Raw genomic sequence first — 17546 nt, forward strand, 5'->3', positions numbered from 1 at the left:
CGACTCTAGAGACATAATGGCAAAACGGGCTTCGGATCTTATGCAAAGGCAATTCAGCAGAAATGAAGAGGCTTACAATTTACGATCCAGGGAAGTGACTTATAATGTTGGTCAGGAAGTGTATAGGCGCAACTTCAAACAAAGTAGTTTTGAGCATGGCTATAATGCCAAGTTGGCCCCTACATTTTTGAAAGCTCGTATAAAGAAGAAAATTGGAAATTCGTATTACGAACTTGAGGACATAAAAGGGAATTTAGTTGGAACTTATCATGCCAAGGATATTCGCCAGTGAGTGTTCAATGATATTTCGATTTTTTTTTTTTTTTTTTTGCAAGCTTTATCAGCCTCGAGTATGTAAAGCATCCCCGAAGTCTGATTTTGGTGGGGGGGAATGTAGAGTGGTGCTTGCCATGATTGAATTGTTTTTTCTTAAGATATCGTTTTCACTGATGCACCAGCCAATAGACATCTGCCAGTTCTCAGCGCCATCTATATCTGACAGCTTCAGATTTTGTATCTAGCTATTTATCAGCTAATTGTTAAATTTCCTTCTTTATTGAACAATTCTTCTGCCAATGAAAGCTTTTGGTAGCCATGATGAGGTTTGCTAAATGCAAAATTGGAATGTCTCGGTCATTTTGTCGGCGTCTACCTTTAAAGAAAGTTTCAAAAGTCCCCTCGTTCAATCGAGAAATACTTTCTAATTTTTCTACGGTAAGAACTTAACCTTCTAATTTTTTTTTTGAAAATTATATCAATTTTTTTTTATTCGATTATTTTCGACCGACCTAGAAAATTTGGTATTTAGCGAAAATTAAAATACCCTGAAATTTGTTGTGGATCTTTTTGTTAAATTCCATCGAGATTCTTATGAATTGGCACTAAATCAGTAGCTAGCAACTAGCTAGACACACTCAGGCCATAGCCATATGAAGGAAAAAGACAGAAGCATATAAATCTACACTATTTCGCTACACCTCCAAATTTGGGTACCCACTCTCACTGATCGCCAACAGCAACTCATTAACTCGTGGTTTTTGCTTTGATGTGTGATCTAAGACGAAAGAATTGTCTCCAGAAAAATTTATAGAAAAAAAATGAAAAATGACAGAAGATTTTGGCACGAAATTTATTGAAGAGTTGATCAAATGTATAAAATCCTGTGTTATATGAAGCCCAGTACACAAAGTTTCATGTGAAATGATAAATTTGCCGAAAATTCAAGAAGCCAATCAGCCAGAATAGATTAAAACAACAAAAACCTTATGTGAAGAAATACCGTTGGAGGAATGGTCAAAATGATGCTGCTAAAAAAATTTGTTTTAGAAAAGAAATAATTAAGTATAGAAGCAAATTTTGAAGTTTATAAAAAAAAAATGTGCTAAAATTTTAAAGTGATCGAATTACTAAATTTGGGGAAAATTTTTAAAAAAATTCTGTTTTAGTGAAAATTTACTTTAAAAAAAAAAAAACAAACATCAGTGCCTGCAAGAAATGTGCATGGTTCAATTTCTAATTTGGTAAAATTTAAAGGAAAATGTGAATTTTGTAATTCGGTTGCTTAAAAAAATTGTAGCACAGTGTATTCCTTATTTTATGTTCATACTTTATTTTGCCTTAGATGTACATTTGTTGCCCATCTGCGCTGTTAAACACACAACTGGTAAACAATCATTTATACATACAAGTTTATTACATACAAACATCATGCAAAACAGAAATAGTGGGTTGTGTGCTTAGCTAAATGTTGATGGATCATTGCCAGCAAGCGTCCTAGCTCTAAGCGATTAATGATAAGCGTGTTGCAGATACTCTTGTTGCCCGGTGCTTAGCAACATTGTTGATGAGAGAATATACCAACAGCCAAGCCAATGAAGGTACCATCAATCTCTTTTCCACCTACACTTTTCAGCTATTCTCTTCGAAAGGCCTTTCGTCGTGGGAGCAAACAAACTGAGTAAGTGGGGACTTAATTTTTTTTTAGTCTCTCTTTTGATTTACATTTAAATTTGATTTACATGAGGTTGGCTCTGTTTTGATACTCTCTGTCTGCAATGTCAAAGCAGGTTCTATCTCTATGGTATTTTTTTATATCTCTATTGTGTTTATTTTTTTTATTTCTTTTGGGTACTCCAATGAGATACATTAGAGTGGGTAACACAATTAATAGTTTAATTTGATATATGCAGTTTTCGACTTTTTTTACGATTTAATACTAATTGCGACTCCAATCTATTTGAGAACCAATGTCGGTACTAGATTACGACATGTTACGGTCACTTTTATTTGATTTTTTTTTTTGAATTACCCATCTATTATAAGATTCATAAATGAAATTAGGCTTAAACTATTTTAAGGAAATGATGAATTTGTTAATTAATAAAATTATAATGTATCGCTTCGAGTGAAAAGGTTTTATGTTTGATTCCATGGTAAAGTAGGGTAGACGAGCTACATAAGGAGTAGGGATTACAGCAGAATGAGCCTAAGGATGAAAAAGCTGTGATCAGGATGGGTGGGCATTGTGGACGCATTAAGATCTAGTTGTCCAATATTGATATAAGGCCTCAAAGGAAATCCTCTACCTATCTGCCGTCTTTTTTTTCTGTTTTCTTTTGACCTGAGCACGTAAAATAAGGTAATTTTGTGTAGCTGAAGAAAGGGCATAGAAGTTATGAACCCCCCCCCAATTCGACGAGTTATAAGGCCGGTTGCTAACGTGCTCCAACTTCTGCCAAATGCTCTTAAGTCCATCTTCTTCCAATATAAGCGTTGTATGCTACATATTTTTGCATTTATCAGCCCTATTAAGCATATCGTTGCCGAATTTTTGATTTCGACTGCCAACAATTTAAAAATATTAAACATGCAATAAAATAAATTGAACTTTCGGCAGTTGTATTTGAATATTCAAAGTCGTCACGTATTCACAATAAAGGCCAATATCTCAAAATACAAATTCAATGTCATGGTTGGGGCAGCGATATCATGCCCTTTCTATGCTCTAAAAAAGAGGGGAAATTATTTTTGATCAAAAGTGTGTTGGCAAATACTTTTCGTAATCGCATGTTTAACCCATACATTTTTTTTCGTGTTTGCTAATTTCTATTATCAGTCCATCATTTGGCACTTCAGTTATTTACCATTTAAATCTTTCTTAGTAACCATAAAGTTTAACAATCCATAGGTTTTCCAATTAGAGGTGTTATTTTGGTATTCAATGAAAAATGTAATTTTTTGAGATTAATGGTCGGATTTTCATATCGTAAGGAGGAAGATATGCATTTAAAGAAAAAGAACATCAGCCAAATGACCACCACGACCACGCTTACAGGACCATGGTGGATGATTCAAAATAACACCTCTTATTGATAAACCCTATATTTAAAATGGAGAAGATAAGGCACATAAATTATTTTTGGTATCATTATCGTTGAATGGTATTGTACACGTTTGGTACTCTACGCCCTCATTCAAATTCATTTTGCAAACTTAGTTTAATGGCGTGTCGCCTTCACACACTAAAAGCCTTAATTTCTAACATATTTAATTATTGATTTCCAACATAAAATTCTAAATTTCATTAAATTTTAAATTTAATGTTTAAAGTTTAAAGCAACAGAACAATCTTTTTTGACTAAACAATGTTCAAGTAATCATACCTCTGGTTAGGTGAGGTAAGGTTGCGGAGTCTAATCCGAACTGTGCCACTATGGATAAGGGTGATGAATTTACAGTTTCTTCCCCAAACTGGTTTTCGAACGATTTAAAAAATTTCATTTTTTAAGAAACCATTAAACCGATTATATCTTATTTAATTTTAATTTATTTTAACAAACTGCGACAACAATAGTAAAATTTTTCTTAAGAAAAAATGTTGCTGAAATTTCCCTAAAAATTTCGATTAAAATTTATTTGTACAGACCTGTAACGTACGAATTTTGCGAATTCAACTTTAATTTAATCGGAAATCGAAAAGTTTTTCTCGTTTTAAATCGATCAGACTTGCCTCTGCGATATGATAACAAATGCAGTGATTTCTTTATAGTTATGAAATATTTTTTTTTAAAATTGTTATACACAGTGCATTACTGCATATTTAAAGAATTTAATCAGATCTTGATAATCCATTTTTATACATTTTTGACAAAAAGTTTTGATATATTTATAAACACTCCATTCACCGCTGTCGCAGTTGGTATATTTTGCGAATTCATTGTAAAACACAGGAAAATAAACAGCTGTTAATATTTTCCTATAAAAAATTGCAAAATACGCTAGTAAAATCTAAAAATATAAACGCTTATTAAAAACATATTTCAGCATTTTTATACCCAGCACCCTAGGATGGGGGGCATATTCATTTAGTCATTCCGTTTACAACTCATCGAAATATCCATTTTCGACCCTACAAAAATCGATTTAACGATGTCTGTCCGTCCTTTACAGCCTTAAACATGTAAAAGCGTGCTAAGTTCGGCCGGGCCGAATTTTATATACCCTCCATCATGGATCGCATTTGTCGAGTTCTTTCCCCGGCATCTTCTCTTTGACAAAAAAAGGATAAAAGAAATGATTAGCTCTGCTATTAAAGCGATATCAAAATATGGTCCGGTTTGGACCACAATTAAATTATATGTTGGAGACCTGTGTAAAATGTCACCTAATTCGAATAAGAATTGCGCCCTTTGGGGGCTCAAGAAGTAAAATAGAGAGATCGATTTATATGGGAGCTGTATCAGGCTACCGATTAGTGTAGGTCGATTGGGATTATTAGTGTAGGTCGATTGGGATTGTAAATGGTCCATATCGGTCCATGTTTTGATATAGCTGCCATATAAACCGATCTTGGGTCTTGACCATTATGGTATGGACCATTTACAATCCCAATCGACCTACACTAATAAGAAGTATTTGTGCAAAATTTCAAGCGGCTAGCTTTACTCCTTCGAAAGTTAGCGTGCTTTCGACAGACAGACGGACAAACGGAAGGACATTGCTAGATCGACATAAAATGTCACGACGATCAAGAATATATATATATATATACTTTATGGGGTCTCATACGAATATTTTGAGTAGTTACAAATAGAATGACGAAATTAGTATACCCCCATCCTATGGTGGAGGGTATAAAAATTTAAATATTGAGCTGAATTTTGTCACAGAAACGTTCTGTTGCTGCACCTTAAGTTCTTGAACGGGCCAAATCGGACCATATTTTCGTATAGCTGCCATATAGACCGATCTGCCGATTAAGGGTCTAGAACCTATAAAAGCTGCATTTATTGCCATATTTCGCTGAAATTTGAATCAGTAAGTTGTTTAAAGCCTCCCGACTTCCGAACCAAGAGCTTCCAATCATTTAATTCACCCGGACCTGATCGAATTTTTTTCTACTACAGTAGAAGGCCGACTATCTGACGCCCCATCTAGCCACTATATTCACAGCCTGTGTAGGACTTGCATATACTCCGAAAGCCCGTCAGAAGGCAAGGGTGGTATTTAAATTGGAAGTGCCACATTCAGTAGCGTACCGAGAAGGTTCACAGATGTTGGCTACTATGTCAAAATGTGGCCTGAATCCGAGGATAGTTCACTGGCTTTACAGGAGCGTGATTAGACCAATACTTGCTTTCGCCTCAGTAGTTTGGTGGGCTGCGATGGAAAAAAGTGCAACGTAAAGATGATACAACAGGTTCAGAGAACATGTTGTCATGGCATAGGTGGAGTGATGAGGACCACGCCCACTAGTGCCCTGGAGTCTATTCTAGATATCCGACCCATAGATATACAAGGCAAGGTGTAAGGCAGCCATTGCGAATACCAGACTTAAGGTGATGGGATAGAGGATATGAGTAGTGTACAGCACACTGCTACGACAACAACAAAAACTTGAGATCGGTTTATATGGCAGCTATATCAGGTTATAATAATAATCATACCAAATTTCAGACAAATCGGATAAGAATTGCACCATCTTGAAGTTCAAAAAGTCAAGATCCGAAATCGGTTTATATAAACTGAAAGGAAAATGCTTCATCGCATCAATGAATGCGTTTCATTATTGTGTTTTCATTAACTCAATGAAAATTTTCATTAATACAAAGAACTTTTTCATTATTGCCAAGAAAATTTCCATTACCGTAAATTTTGTCATTTCATGGTTTCATTAAATGAATGAAACGAAGTTCATTGATGGAATGAAAATATTTGTCTAAAATAAAAGTAAGTTATGCGAATTATGCAATAATGATATAGTATATTACTATGCATGCTAAAGCAGTATAGAATAAATTAACAAAAAAAAAAGTAAAAATGTAATGCTTTTAATTGGACAGTAAATCAATAAAAAAGGATTTCATTATCTCAATGACGAATTTCATTACATAATTCGCATGCCATTCAGTACAGTACTGGGAAGCCCAGGTTCGAATCCACCGGCCAGTCCAAAAATTATTTAATTTTTGTAAATTGAATTAATTTGAGACATTTATTATGACTGCACATACTTATTAAGTTATTTTATCATAAAGAAGACTACCAAACATGAGATCATGAGTTCAAATCACGCCGGCGGCAAAATTTCTAGGGTATTAGTAGAGAGAGTGACAGAAAAAAAACGAGAGCAATTATTAAACGAACGAAAACAAACAGCGCGAGCCGATCAAAGAACATAAATTATTATTAGAAAACAGGAACGTTATTAGAAGAAAACAATTTATTTGGTATTGATTGAATGAAGCTTGTTTCAATAAAGCATTCAAGCTCTACGTCGGTTCCAAAACAATGACAAATTTCATTGCATTAATGTAAGATTTTATTCCGGATTTTCTTTCAATGTAGCAGATATATCAAAACAAAGAGCGATATGACCCATTTACAAACCTAACCTATCTACACGGATAGGAAGTATTTGTGCCAAATTTCAAGCGACTAGCTTTATTCCTTCGAAAGTAAGGGAGCTTTTGACAGACAGAGGGACGGACATGGTTAAAACGACTAAGAATATCAAGACGATCAAGAATATATATTCCTTGCTGGGTCTCAGATCATTATTTCGATGTGTTACAAATGGAATGATGAAATTAGTATACCTCCAGCTATACGATCAGAAGTATGACTTGCCTTTCTCAGCACTACACTCCCACTCACTTGAATAGGACATACTCAAATAATACACTAATCTTAATTATTTTCTCAAAATTGTAGTAGAGACTAGTAGTAAAGAATATCGGTATCTTTTAAAACCGATATTCTTTATTTTCAAAATAAATTATTAAAAATCTTTCATTTTTTCAACATATTCCATACTTGGTACATTTATCCTTTTTAAGAATAATTACTTTATCCTTTTTGATGTAAAATCTTATAACTTCCTTGAAAAATCGACTATTACGCTGAACCAGGATTGTATTTTCCATCAAAGAGTTATGTTTTTTAAAGAAGACTGTTTTTCGGACTTGCAAAATTTATGTGCCAATGGTTAGGTTAGGTTGAAATGGGGGTGCAGATATTAATCCGCCCCATGCCACTATGGACATACACCTAAACCAGAAATCGGCTTGTTGTACGTTCTAAAAACTATATGCAAAATTGCAAATTTTGCCCATGACCATTCCACTAAGGAACAGGGGCAAACTTCTCACATATCAATGAGTGCAGTCCGATTCAAGTTTTAAGCTCAATGATAAGGGGCATTCTTTTTATAGCCGAGTCCGAACGGCGTGACGCAGTGCGACACCTCTTTGGAGAGAAGTTTTACATGGCATAGTTACTCACAAATGTTGCCAGAATTAGGAGGGGAAAACCACCGCTGAAAATTTTTTCTGATGGTCTCGCCAGGATTTGAACCCAGACGTTCAGCGTCATAGGCGGACATGCTAACCTCTGCACTACGGTGGCCTCTTACAGTAACCTATAAAAAGAAAGTTAGGTTAGGAATTTCGTGCCACTTGCAAAATCTCTAAGTGTTTTCAATACCACTCCCCTAAGTTAGTTCATGTCTGGTATTGTGTCCCCGCCTAAGTGCCGGTATCTGTTAGACGCAAAAGCCGGGCAATGATAAAGGAAATGCTCCAACGTCTCATTTTACATAAGTGAGCTCGTAGTCCTATGTGTTCAGTTATGATACCAATAGCTATACTGACCTCCTTCTTACTTCCTTTCAATAATAGCCTCGTCTTCTCACGATCTGGATCCCCTTTTGGATTTTCGCCGTCCAACCGACCGTTTCGCTGTTCCACAATGTTGCATGCGCATTCGTCGCCCACTCTCTTATGTGCCAATAATTTATATATATCTAAGTCCGGAGAATTCAGCCAAATCGGACAAAAATTGCAGCTTGTAAGGATTCAAGAAGTGAAATCGGCAGACCGTTTACATGGGAGCTTTATCAGGTTATAGGCCGATTTGGACTTTACTTAGTACAGTTGTTGAAAATCATATCAGAACACTACACGCAAAATATCAGCCAAATCGGGAAAATGTGGGTTTTAAGGGCTCAAGAAGTCAAATCGGGAGATCGGTTTATATGGTAGCTATATCAGGTTAAAAACCGATTTGGATCGTACTTGGCACAGTTGTCTGAAGTCGAACAGAACACTTCGTGCAAAATTTTAACGAAATAGGAGAAAAATTTCGGCTTCCAGGGGTTTAAGAAGTCAAATCGGGAGATCGGTTTATATGGGAGCTATATCCAAACCTGAATCGATATGGGCCATTTGCAATCTCCAACGACCGCTATTGTGATTTCGACAGACGGACATGGCTAGATCGACATAGAATGTCGAGACGATCCAGAATATATATACTTTATCAGGTCTTAGATCAATATTTCGAAGTGTTACAAACGGGATGACTAGATTAGTATACCCCCATTCTATGGCGGTGGGTATAAAAAGTTATTCCATAGAGCCTCTTAGATTTTCTTTTTCGAGGTTACTTTTTTAGTATTTAGAGCACACAACAAGCTGATTACTGTCTTAGGTGTATGTCCATTGTGGCATGGGGCGGATTAATATTCGCGCCCCCTTCTCAACCTAACCTAACTTTCCTTTCTCTAAATCATTTGAAAAGACAAAAAATCGAAGACGATCGCAGCAAAGATGATCTAGGGATGATTTCTCATTTATTTACATTCGGTTCAAATGCGACCCATCAGAAAAAAACATTTGCTGTCAATATACATAAATTTGTACTTAAATTTAGCTTGATTTCGGGAGATAAATCAAGGATATTTAAGGCTTGTCTAAGAATAGTGTATAATCGCGTTTTCGGCTCTAATTCGTCTCTTAAAATTTAAGCAATAATGTTCAATCTCAGATTGCCCTTTTTAGCTATATAGTGAATTTAAAGTCCAAAATCGTTTTAGGCCATAATTTGGCTCCTTCGTTAACATTCAAGGACATAGCTCGATCCATTTTGATATTTTTGGGTTTCTTTTAATTTGCTTTTGTTTGAACAAAAAATGATAAATTTAAAATTTTATTTGCACGTTAGGGCGAAGATCATTTTTCTAACGATGTGTTAATTCCTTTTTCGAGATAAGCTTAATGATCGAAAATTTTATACAATGGTAAATTGAAATCACAGGAGATGCACCACACCAACCATGATTTGGCGGTTTTCGAACCGTTGGTAAGGAGGGGGTCATCATCAGCAATCTTTAGGTGTGAGAGCTTCAAAGGTCGTGCATTGGTGGGTTGTATTTCGAAGAAACTGCGAAAGAAGCACTATGAAATGCATACAACGCATTAACCAATCCCGACACTTTGTTCTATTCAAATGACCCAAATATTAAAGGGAATAGATTTTAATTAAGTTAATGAAGTATGTTCTATTTAAGTGAGTGACAGTGCATTTCTTATATATCCTGCCTCGCACATACCGGAACAAAATAATACACTTGCCTGCGAAATACAAAACGTAGTTTGAAGTAGAATATATGATATTTATTCAACTGATGATCATTTGAGAGAAAATCGTCTCCACTGCACCTGTTTACACACCACATCCTCGAAAGGCCCAGCATTTTTGGTTTGGTGAGTCAAGACATAAAAGAGATTTGGCTTATAGACGATGGAAATGTTTTGAATCTCCCATACTCCATTAGGAATCTCGAAAACTTAGAACTGATGTCAATAAGGAAGTTTATCGTGAGAGAAGAGAAATTGGCATCGCAGTCCTCTAGTCCTCTAGTAGACTTTGAAGCAAATCGTGATGAAGTGAACGCAAACTTCCCAAACAGCACACTATTTTTGAATTTTTATGTGTTCGGTCTACTTATGTTATGAGGGTTCCATGTCTATAAAGTCAAATGCGGCTTGGGTTACCTACATCCAAAATTCGCTTTACCGTATATATGTATCGTAAATACTGCCATATTCGAATGCTGCTATATGAGTTTCTGGGCAACACCGAGTGTTGCCAGGTTCAATCTGACATTTCCATTGCAAATTTTGACATTTTGTAACACAATCGTATTCAACACGTTTTGACGTACGATTATCATTTGGGTTGCTTACAGTGACTTGAAAAAATTATTTTGACAAAAAACTGAAATTAACTCGTGAAGATTTTCATGCGACCATTTTGCACAACTTTCGGCGTCAAGACAACCAAGACAATAGTGCATTGATGAACTTAAATATTGGGTTGCCCAAAAAGTAATTGCGGATTTTTCATATAGTCGGCGTTGACAAATTTTTTCACAGCTTGTGACTCTGTAATTGCATTCTTTCTTCTGTCAGTTATCAGCTGTTACTTTTAGCTTGCTTTATAAAAAAAGTGTAAAAAAAGTATATTTGATTAAAGTTCATTCTAAGTTTTATTAAAAATGCATTTACTTTCTTTTAAAAAATCCGCAATTACTTTTTGGGCAACCCAATATTTTTATCGTCCAAAAACGTACGTTGCATCAGAGAACGTTGATGCCGTGCTTATAATGCAATATCATCATTTGACATACCATGAGGAAGAAGCATCCTTGAGCATTTCTTTCCCACCACACATTCGCCGTACAATTTGACAATCGCCCAAAAAAGGCTCATGTCGATTACTGCGATGAATGTTAAAAATTACGATCATGGTGTTTCAAAATACGCTTATCGACAGACTGGGTCTTCGAAGACGAGCCAAATTTTTCGTGGAAGAAGCAATTTGAGGCATATGGACGCCTGTTTATTCGGCAAAACTGGTCATTAGACGACTGTTCCGCTTGAGCAAAGTAAGACGGTCAATTATGAGTGGTACATCACAATTTGATTACCTTAAGTCTTGAGAGATATTCGAAAAACGAACAAGAGAAGACCGACTAAAAGGTAGAGTTGACGGGTCATCCGTCGTACAGCCCTGACTTGGCACCCAGTGACTTCTTTTTATTCCCACATATTAAGATAAATATGCGTGTCAATGGTTTTCATTGCCAGCATATGCTGTTGAAGTGTTCAATAACCATGTTTTTTAGTTGTCCCAATCGGGTTAGAATGAGTGCTTCGACAATTTGTTTAAGCGCATTCAAACGTGTTAAAATCATGCTAGAGGATGATATGATGAAAAAAATTTACATTTTTATTATTAGGCCACCGTAGCGCAGAGGTAAGCATGTTCGCCTATGACGTTAAACGCCTGGGTTCGAATCCTGGTGAGACCATCAAAAAAAATTTCCAGCGGTGGTTTTCCCCTCCTAATGCTGGCAACATTTGTGAGGTACTATACCATGTAAAACTTCTCTCCAAAGAGGTGTCGCACTGGGGCACGCCGTTCGGACTCGGCCCCTTGTCATTGAGCTTAAACTTGATATGTGAGAGTTTGCTTCTGTTCCTTAGTGGAATGTTCATGGGCAAAATGTGCATTTGCAACTATGGTCTGTATCGGTCTTTAATCTGTTATATCTCCCGTATAAAGCGATCTCCCGTGCAACATTTCAACCGATTTGGTTGAAATGTTGCACAATGACTTTTGCTATGGTTTACAACATCCAAACTAAGTATGGTCCGAATCGGTCCATAACGTGATATGTCTTCAATAGCATGACAACTTTTATCCATTATCCTTTGTTTGTCTATAAACAGATACTGGGCAAATAACTTGACAAATGAGATACATGGTGGAGGGCATATAAGATTCGACCCGGCCGAATTAAGCACGCTTTTACTTGTTAATGTTTACATATTCGTAATCTACTCGCTAATACCTTTCATTTGATACCCATATTGCCTAGGTTGGAGCTCCTCACCCCCCATTCTTTAGTTGTGGGTATGAAACATAGCAATTTTAAGTGGCCGGAGTCCAGAGTCGGAATCGAACTATTTGCCTGCAGTTGGAGTCGAGTTAAAATTACTAGACTCCGCAGCCCTGGTCACTAAAAACTATTTGTAAATTATTTACACCTTGTAAATTTAGCTATCATGGAAAATCTGTAAAAAATCTCAATATTGTTAATGCCACCAGAAACTATTTGTTTATTTTTTTTTATTTAGTTTTACTGCTATTATATATTTATCTGTGTTAAACTGTGTTAAATTTCATTGATATCTCACATAGTGTAGTTATAAGATCATTGTTGTTTTGTTGCATCCGAAAACAAACAAATAAATCTAAATCTAATCTAATTCTAATCCACTAACCTGTGGTACTCCAACATTCATCGAACCCATACAACTTTTTGCCTCATTTGTACAAACTGACTCCTGTACTGTGTTATATTGTCTTTAAATAATAAAATTTCCCTTTTACCCCATAATATTTTAATTTCCGAATTAAAATATCGTTATCAATTAGATCAAAAGCCTTGGTTAGATTAAAATATATACAAATTGTTCGGGTATCATTTCCCACCGCATTAACTGTACTAGATCCCTTCCGTAATCCAAACTGCATGTCGTAGAGTAAATTATTTTCTTGGAAATAATCCGCCAGCTTATTAAACAAAACATGTTCTTTTATCTATTATCGACAAAACAGCAACTGGTCGATAATCGTAGCATTTTTATCTTTGGCATAGGCATAACCCTGTGAATTTTTAAACAGTTTAAACATAGAAAAAAACAGAGACATTTTTTGATTTTTTGTAGGCTTATACAAAAAAGGTTTGACGAGCGAAAAGCGATCCAAAAGCGTGACCATCCAGAAAACTAGCACCATCTGACACCATCACTTTGTACTTTTTTCATTTCATCTATCAACTTCCCTCCAAACATTATTTCTATTAAGATCTCTTTCCATAGATCAAGACAACTTTTATCATAAGTACTAACCAGATATCATCTTCTCAAAGAGCTGTGTTCCAACGTTCAGAGAATTTCTATCGATGACTTTGTCATACTCGGTGCGCACGAAATCTAATGTGCCGCTGTCACCAAATGCACCCCACTCTGTGTTGATGAGCACATATTTCTTGTTGGTTTTAAGTTCCTCTTCTAGTTGATCGACATCTTCAACCCGCTCCACATAGCAGGCATTACAGCCTGTGCCAATTATAACACCGACGCGACATTCAGGATTGCGATGGGCACATGACATAAGAGTGCCTGTGGTATCATTTAAAATTGCCATTACATGAATTTCTAAGCCACCATGACGGACAATTGCCTCTTTCAGCAGACGTCCAACGTCTTCCTGTTCAACGCCGGCACATTGAAAACCTTTGGTCCAACGAACCAATAGTGCCTTGGTTAGGCCCAGCTGAACACATGGAAAGGAGAATGTAAAACCCAGAGGCAAATATTCCGCACCCACTTTGTGGCTCTCCACGAATGTCGCCAGACATTGGGCAATGTGATCGAAAAGTTGCACACCAGTTCCCAACATTACTTCCTTTGGTACTGCATAGATTTCCGACTCTACAACTGCTTCATGGTGGCCCTTAAGTGTAACCAAGAGAACACGAAAATTTGTTCCTCCCAAATCCAATGCCAGGTACTTTCCCACTTCATCACCAGTGGGTAGATCCTGGACATAGGTTACGAAGCACTTGGTGTCGGCCTGGCTGTGTGTGTTTTTGTCCAATCCTTTTGATATCTCATTACAGAATCGTTTGTAGACTTCATTCAACTGTGAGTCGGTCAACACAAGTGGTTTAAGAAAATCCTTTAGGCGTTCATCGTGCATTATGAAGGTGGCAGTGTTTGCGTTACTCTTGTTACTGTTGTGGTTACTTATAACTTTTAAGGCCAAAATCGTCTTGAGTTGACTCTTTCACTTATTCACTTATCGGTAAGAACACGGACAACCCTTCTATTTCGCTATCAAATTGCAACTAATTAAACTTTTGCTACGAACATAAACTTGGAAAAGCAACGGTGAAGTTCTGCTCAGAATTGATTGCTGGACGATTGTGTCTCGGTGTGTTAGAGGGATGGATTAGATTGCTTTCCGTTTTGCGAAAATATTTCTAGTGTGCCGCGTATTCATCTGCCAAAGCTATTTTTGATAAGAATTTAGAATTGAAATGCTTACACTCTTACATTTAAAGGTGTTATTGTTTTATTGCAGGTTGTTATAGTTTATTGTATTTTTTTATGTTTTACAAAGATACTAAGTTTTGTCTGGTAAGCATACAAATACCATTGCCCTGTTTTATTTTCAACATATTTTGTTTTTTTCTTTCGAATTTGATAACATACTGATTTAACATCCCAGCAAATAGAACAGATGCTCTTTTTCGGATATAGATCCAGCTTTTCTTGCGATCGGATAGCTTAACCATTAATATGGTTATGGTAATGCATATGATATTATTGTTCAATACAGATTAGTTCAGAGAAAATTATTTCACAAATATCTTCGCTTCTGCTTGAGTTAAGAGTCCATGCTTTATATCTCCTTTTTGGAGATTATTTCTGAACTTTAATTTCGATCTTGTTTTACTAATTTCAAATAACAGCAAACAAAATACTACTAAAATCATACATTTGCTTTTAAAAAAGAAGAAATGAAATACCTTTCACTTGAGCCCTATATTGTGGCGATACCTCACACAAAATTTACGGTAAGAAGGAAAGTCCGTTTTCCCTTCAGGTATTGAAAAATTAAGTACCCTATTTTCACTACATGTCCATTCTACACCATGTGTGAACATAAAAAGAAAATCGCCTTTGAGTCTATGCGGATCGAACAAACAAACACAAATTAATTTTTATAAAAAGGTTGGTTTAATTTTAAGGCCCGATTTTGAATGTGAACCAAGCCACCCTTTATAAAAAGGAAACCGCTTTAGTTATCGTTTAAAAGTTCACAAATTTGGAACGGTTTCCTTCAAAAACTAAAACAAGTAAAAAGGCGTTAAGTTCGGCCGGCTCGAATTTTGGACACCCACCACCTCGGGTGGGTGTCCATCCGTAGAAAAATGGATCATTTATGAACCCTTTGCAGCTATATCGAAATGTTGTCCGATTTTGACCAAACTCAGCACAGACGTCACTGTTCAGGTTGTTAAAACAGAATATTGACCAATAGGGCAACTATATGAAAATATAGACCGATGGGTGCCATATTGAACGCGGATGTCGTAGGTCCTAACAAAGACCACTGTGTCACATTTCAGCGAAATCGGGTAATTAACGCTGCTTTTATGGCTCAAGGACTAAAATCGGGAGATCGGTATATATGACAGCTATATCTAACTATAGACCGATCTGAACCATATAGTGCACAAATGTCGAAAAGCCTTGCATGAGTCACTGTGCCAAATTTCAGCGAAATCGGATAATAAATGCGACTTTTATGGGCTCAAGACCTTAGATCGGGAGATCGGTCTTTATGGCAGCTATGTCGAAATATAGACCGATGAGGCCATATTAAACACGAATTTTGAAGGTCTAACATAGCTTACTGTCCCAAATTAATGCGGAATCGATTTATAAATGCTCCTTTATGGGCCCAAGGCCATAAATCGGGAGATCGGTATATACGGTAGCTATATCCAAATACGGATCGATCTGAATTATCTAAGTCACTGATATCGAAAAATCTAACATAGGACCTTGTGCCAAATTTCAGCCTTTTGTGGGCTCAAGACCCTAAGTCGGGAGATCAGTCTATATGGCAGCTATGTATAAATATAGCCCGATCTTGACAATACTCAATACGAATGTCGAGAAGTTTAACAGAAATTTGCTAAATATCAGCGAAATCGGATAATAAATGTGGCTTTAAATCAGCAGATCGATCTATATGGGGGTTATATAAAGATATACTCTGATATAGCCCATCTTCGAACTTAACTCGCCTATGGACAAAAAAATAATCTTGCAAAGTTTCTTCGGTTTTAAAGCCTGTAGCGTGATTTCAACAGACAGACGGACGTACAAACAGACGGACGGACATGGCTAGATCGTCTTAGATTTTTACGATGAACAAGAATATATACGAGGGTTGCCTTTTATATTTCGGTATAATCGGTTCGTCGAAATTCGCTTTATTGCTTTTCAAAATATTCCCCTTTTTATCTGATTGAGGTATCTCCAAAACATGCATTCTGAACGCATCATCCGCTTCTTCAGGTGTCGAAAAACGTTGACCTCTCTTCTTATTTTTTACGTACGCGAATGAAAAACGCCATTCTGTGGCACGTAAGGACTATACGGTGGATGACTCATCAAATCGATGTTTTGAGTGCTCAAAAATGCAGTTGTTTCAGCCGATGTGTGAGAGCTCACATTGTCGTAGTGAAGATTGATCTATCTTGGAACACAACTGGCAATCAAATGGTTGTGTACCACTCAGAATTGACTGTTCTGCGTTGTTCCAGTGGTACGATTGCGACATGTCCATTTGGATTTACGTCGCAATCTTTTGGGACCAACCACAACGTAAAACGAGGTTTCACTGTATCAGCAAACCTTGTCTGCTCATTTTAAATTTCCCTTTTTTACTCACCACCGAAGGATGGGTGTATATTAATTTTGTCATTCCGTTTGCAACAAATTCTAAAATTCTTTAAAATTCTAAAATTCCGACCGTTGAAATAAAATGAGCTGCAACTTTGCACAGATTCTTTTTTTTGTCCATAGGCAGGTTAAGTTTGAAGATGTATAGTACATCTTCAAACTTAACGGACTATGTCTTTATATAGCCCCCATATAGACCGATCTGTCGATTTATTTTATTATCCGATTTTGCAGAAATTTGAGACAGTGAATTGTGTTAGGCCACTTGACATTCATCTACAGTTTGGCCCATATCGGCCCAGATTTGGATTTAGCTGTCATTTAGTCCGATCTCTCAATTTAAGTTCTTGGGCCCATAAAAAGCGCATTTTTGTCCAATTTCGCTGAAATGTAGCATAGCGAGTTATTTTAGGCCCTTGATATCCTTCTTGAAGACGACCCAGATCGGTTCAGATTTGGATATTGCTGCCATCTAGGCCGATCTCTTGATTTAAGGACTTGGTCCCATAAAAGGCGCATTTATAATCCGATTCCGCTGAAATTTGACACAGTGACTTATGTTAGGCTTTTCGACATCTGTGTCCTATATGGTTCAGATCGGTCTATATTTGAATATAGCTGCCAAAAAGACCAATACGGAACCAAAATTTAACA

At 36.5% G+C, this 17546-nt stretch overlaps 2 protein-coding genes across 8 annotated transcripts in view; one reads left to right on the top strand and one right to left on the bottom strand.

The window, feature by feature from the left end:
* The window catches only part of LOC106089125 (hexokinase type 2), a 33180-nt gene extending 18864 nt beyond the window's left edge, over positions 1-14316 (bottom strand). The window contains exon 1 of the mRNA XM_059368961.1: positions 13260-14316. Coding sequence (XP_059224944.1) covers positions 13260-14112 — 853 coding nt within the window. The 5' untranslated portion in view covers positions 14113-14316. The remainder of the gene's footprint in view (positions 1-13259) is intronic.
* The window catches only part of LOC106092420 (angiogenic factor with G patch and FHA domains 1), a 61506-nt gene that overhangs the window by 25170 nt on the left and 18790 nt on the right, over positions 1-17546 (top strand). The window lies entirely within an intron of this gene.

Source organism: Stomoxys calcitrans, chromosome 5, assembly GCF_963082655.1.
Source record: "Stomoxys calcitrans chromosome 5, idStoCalc2.1, whole genome shotgun sequence".
Lineage (NCBI taxonomy): Eukaryota > Metazoa > Arthropoda > Insecta > Diptera > Muscidae > Stomoxys > Stomoxys calcitrans.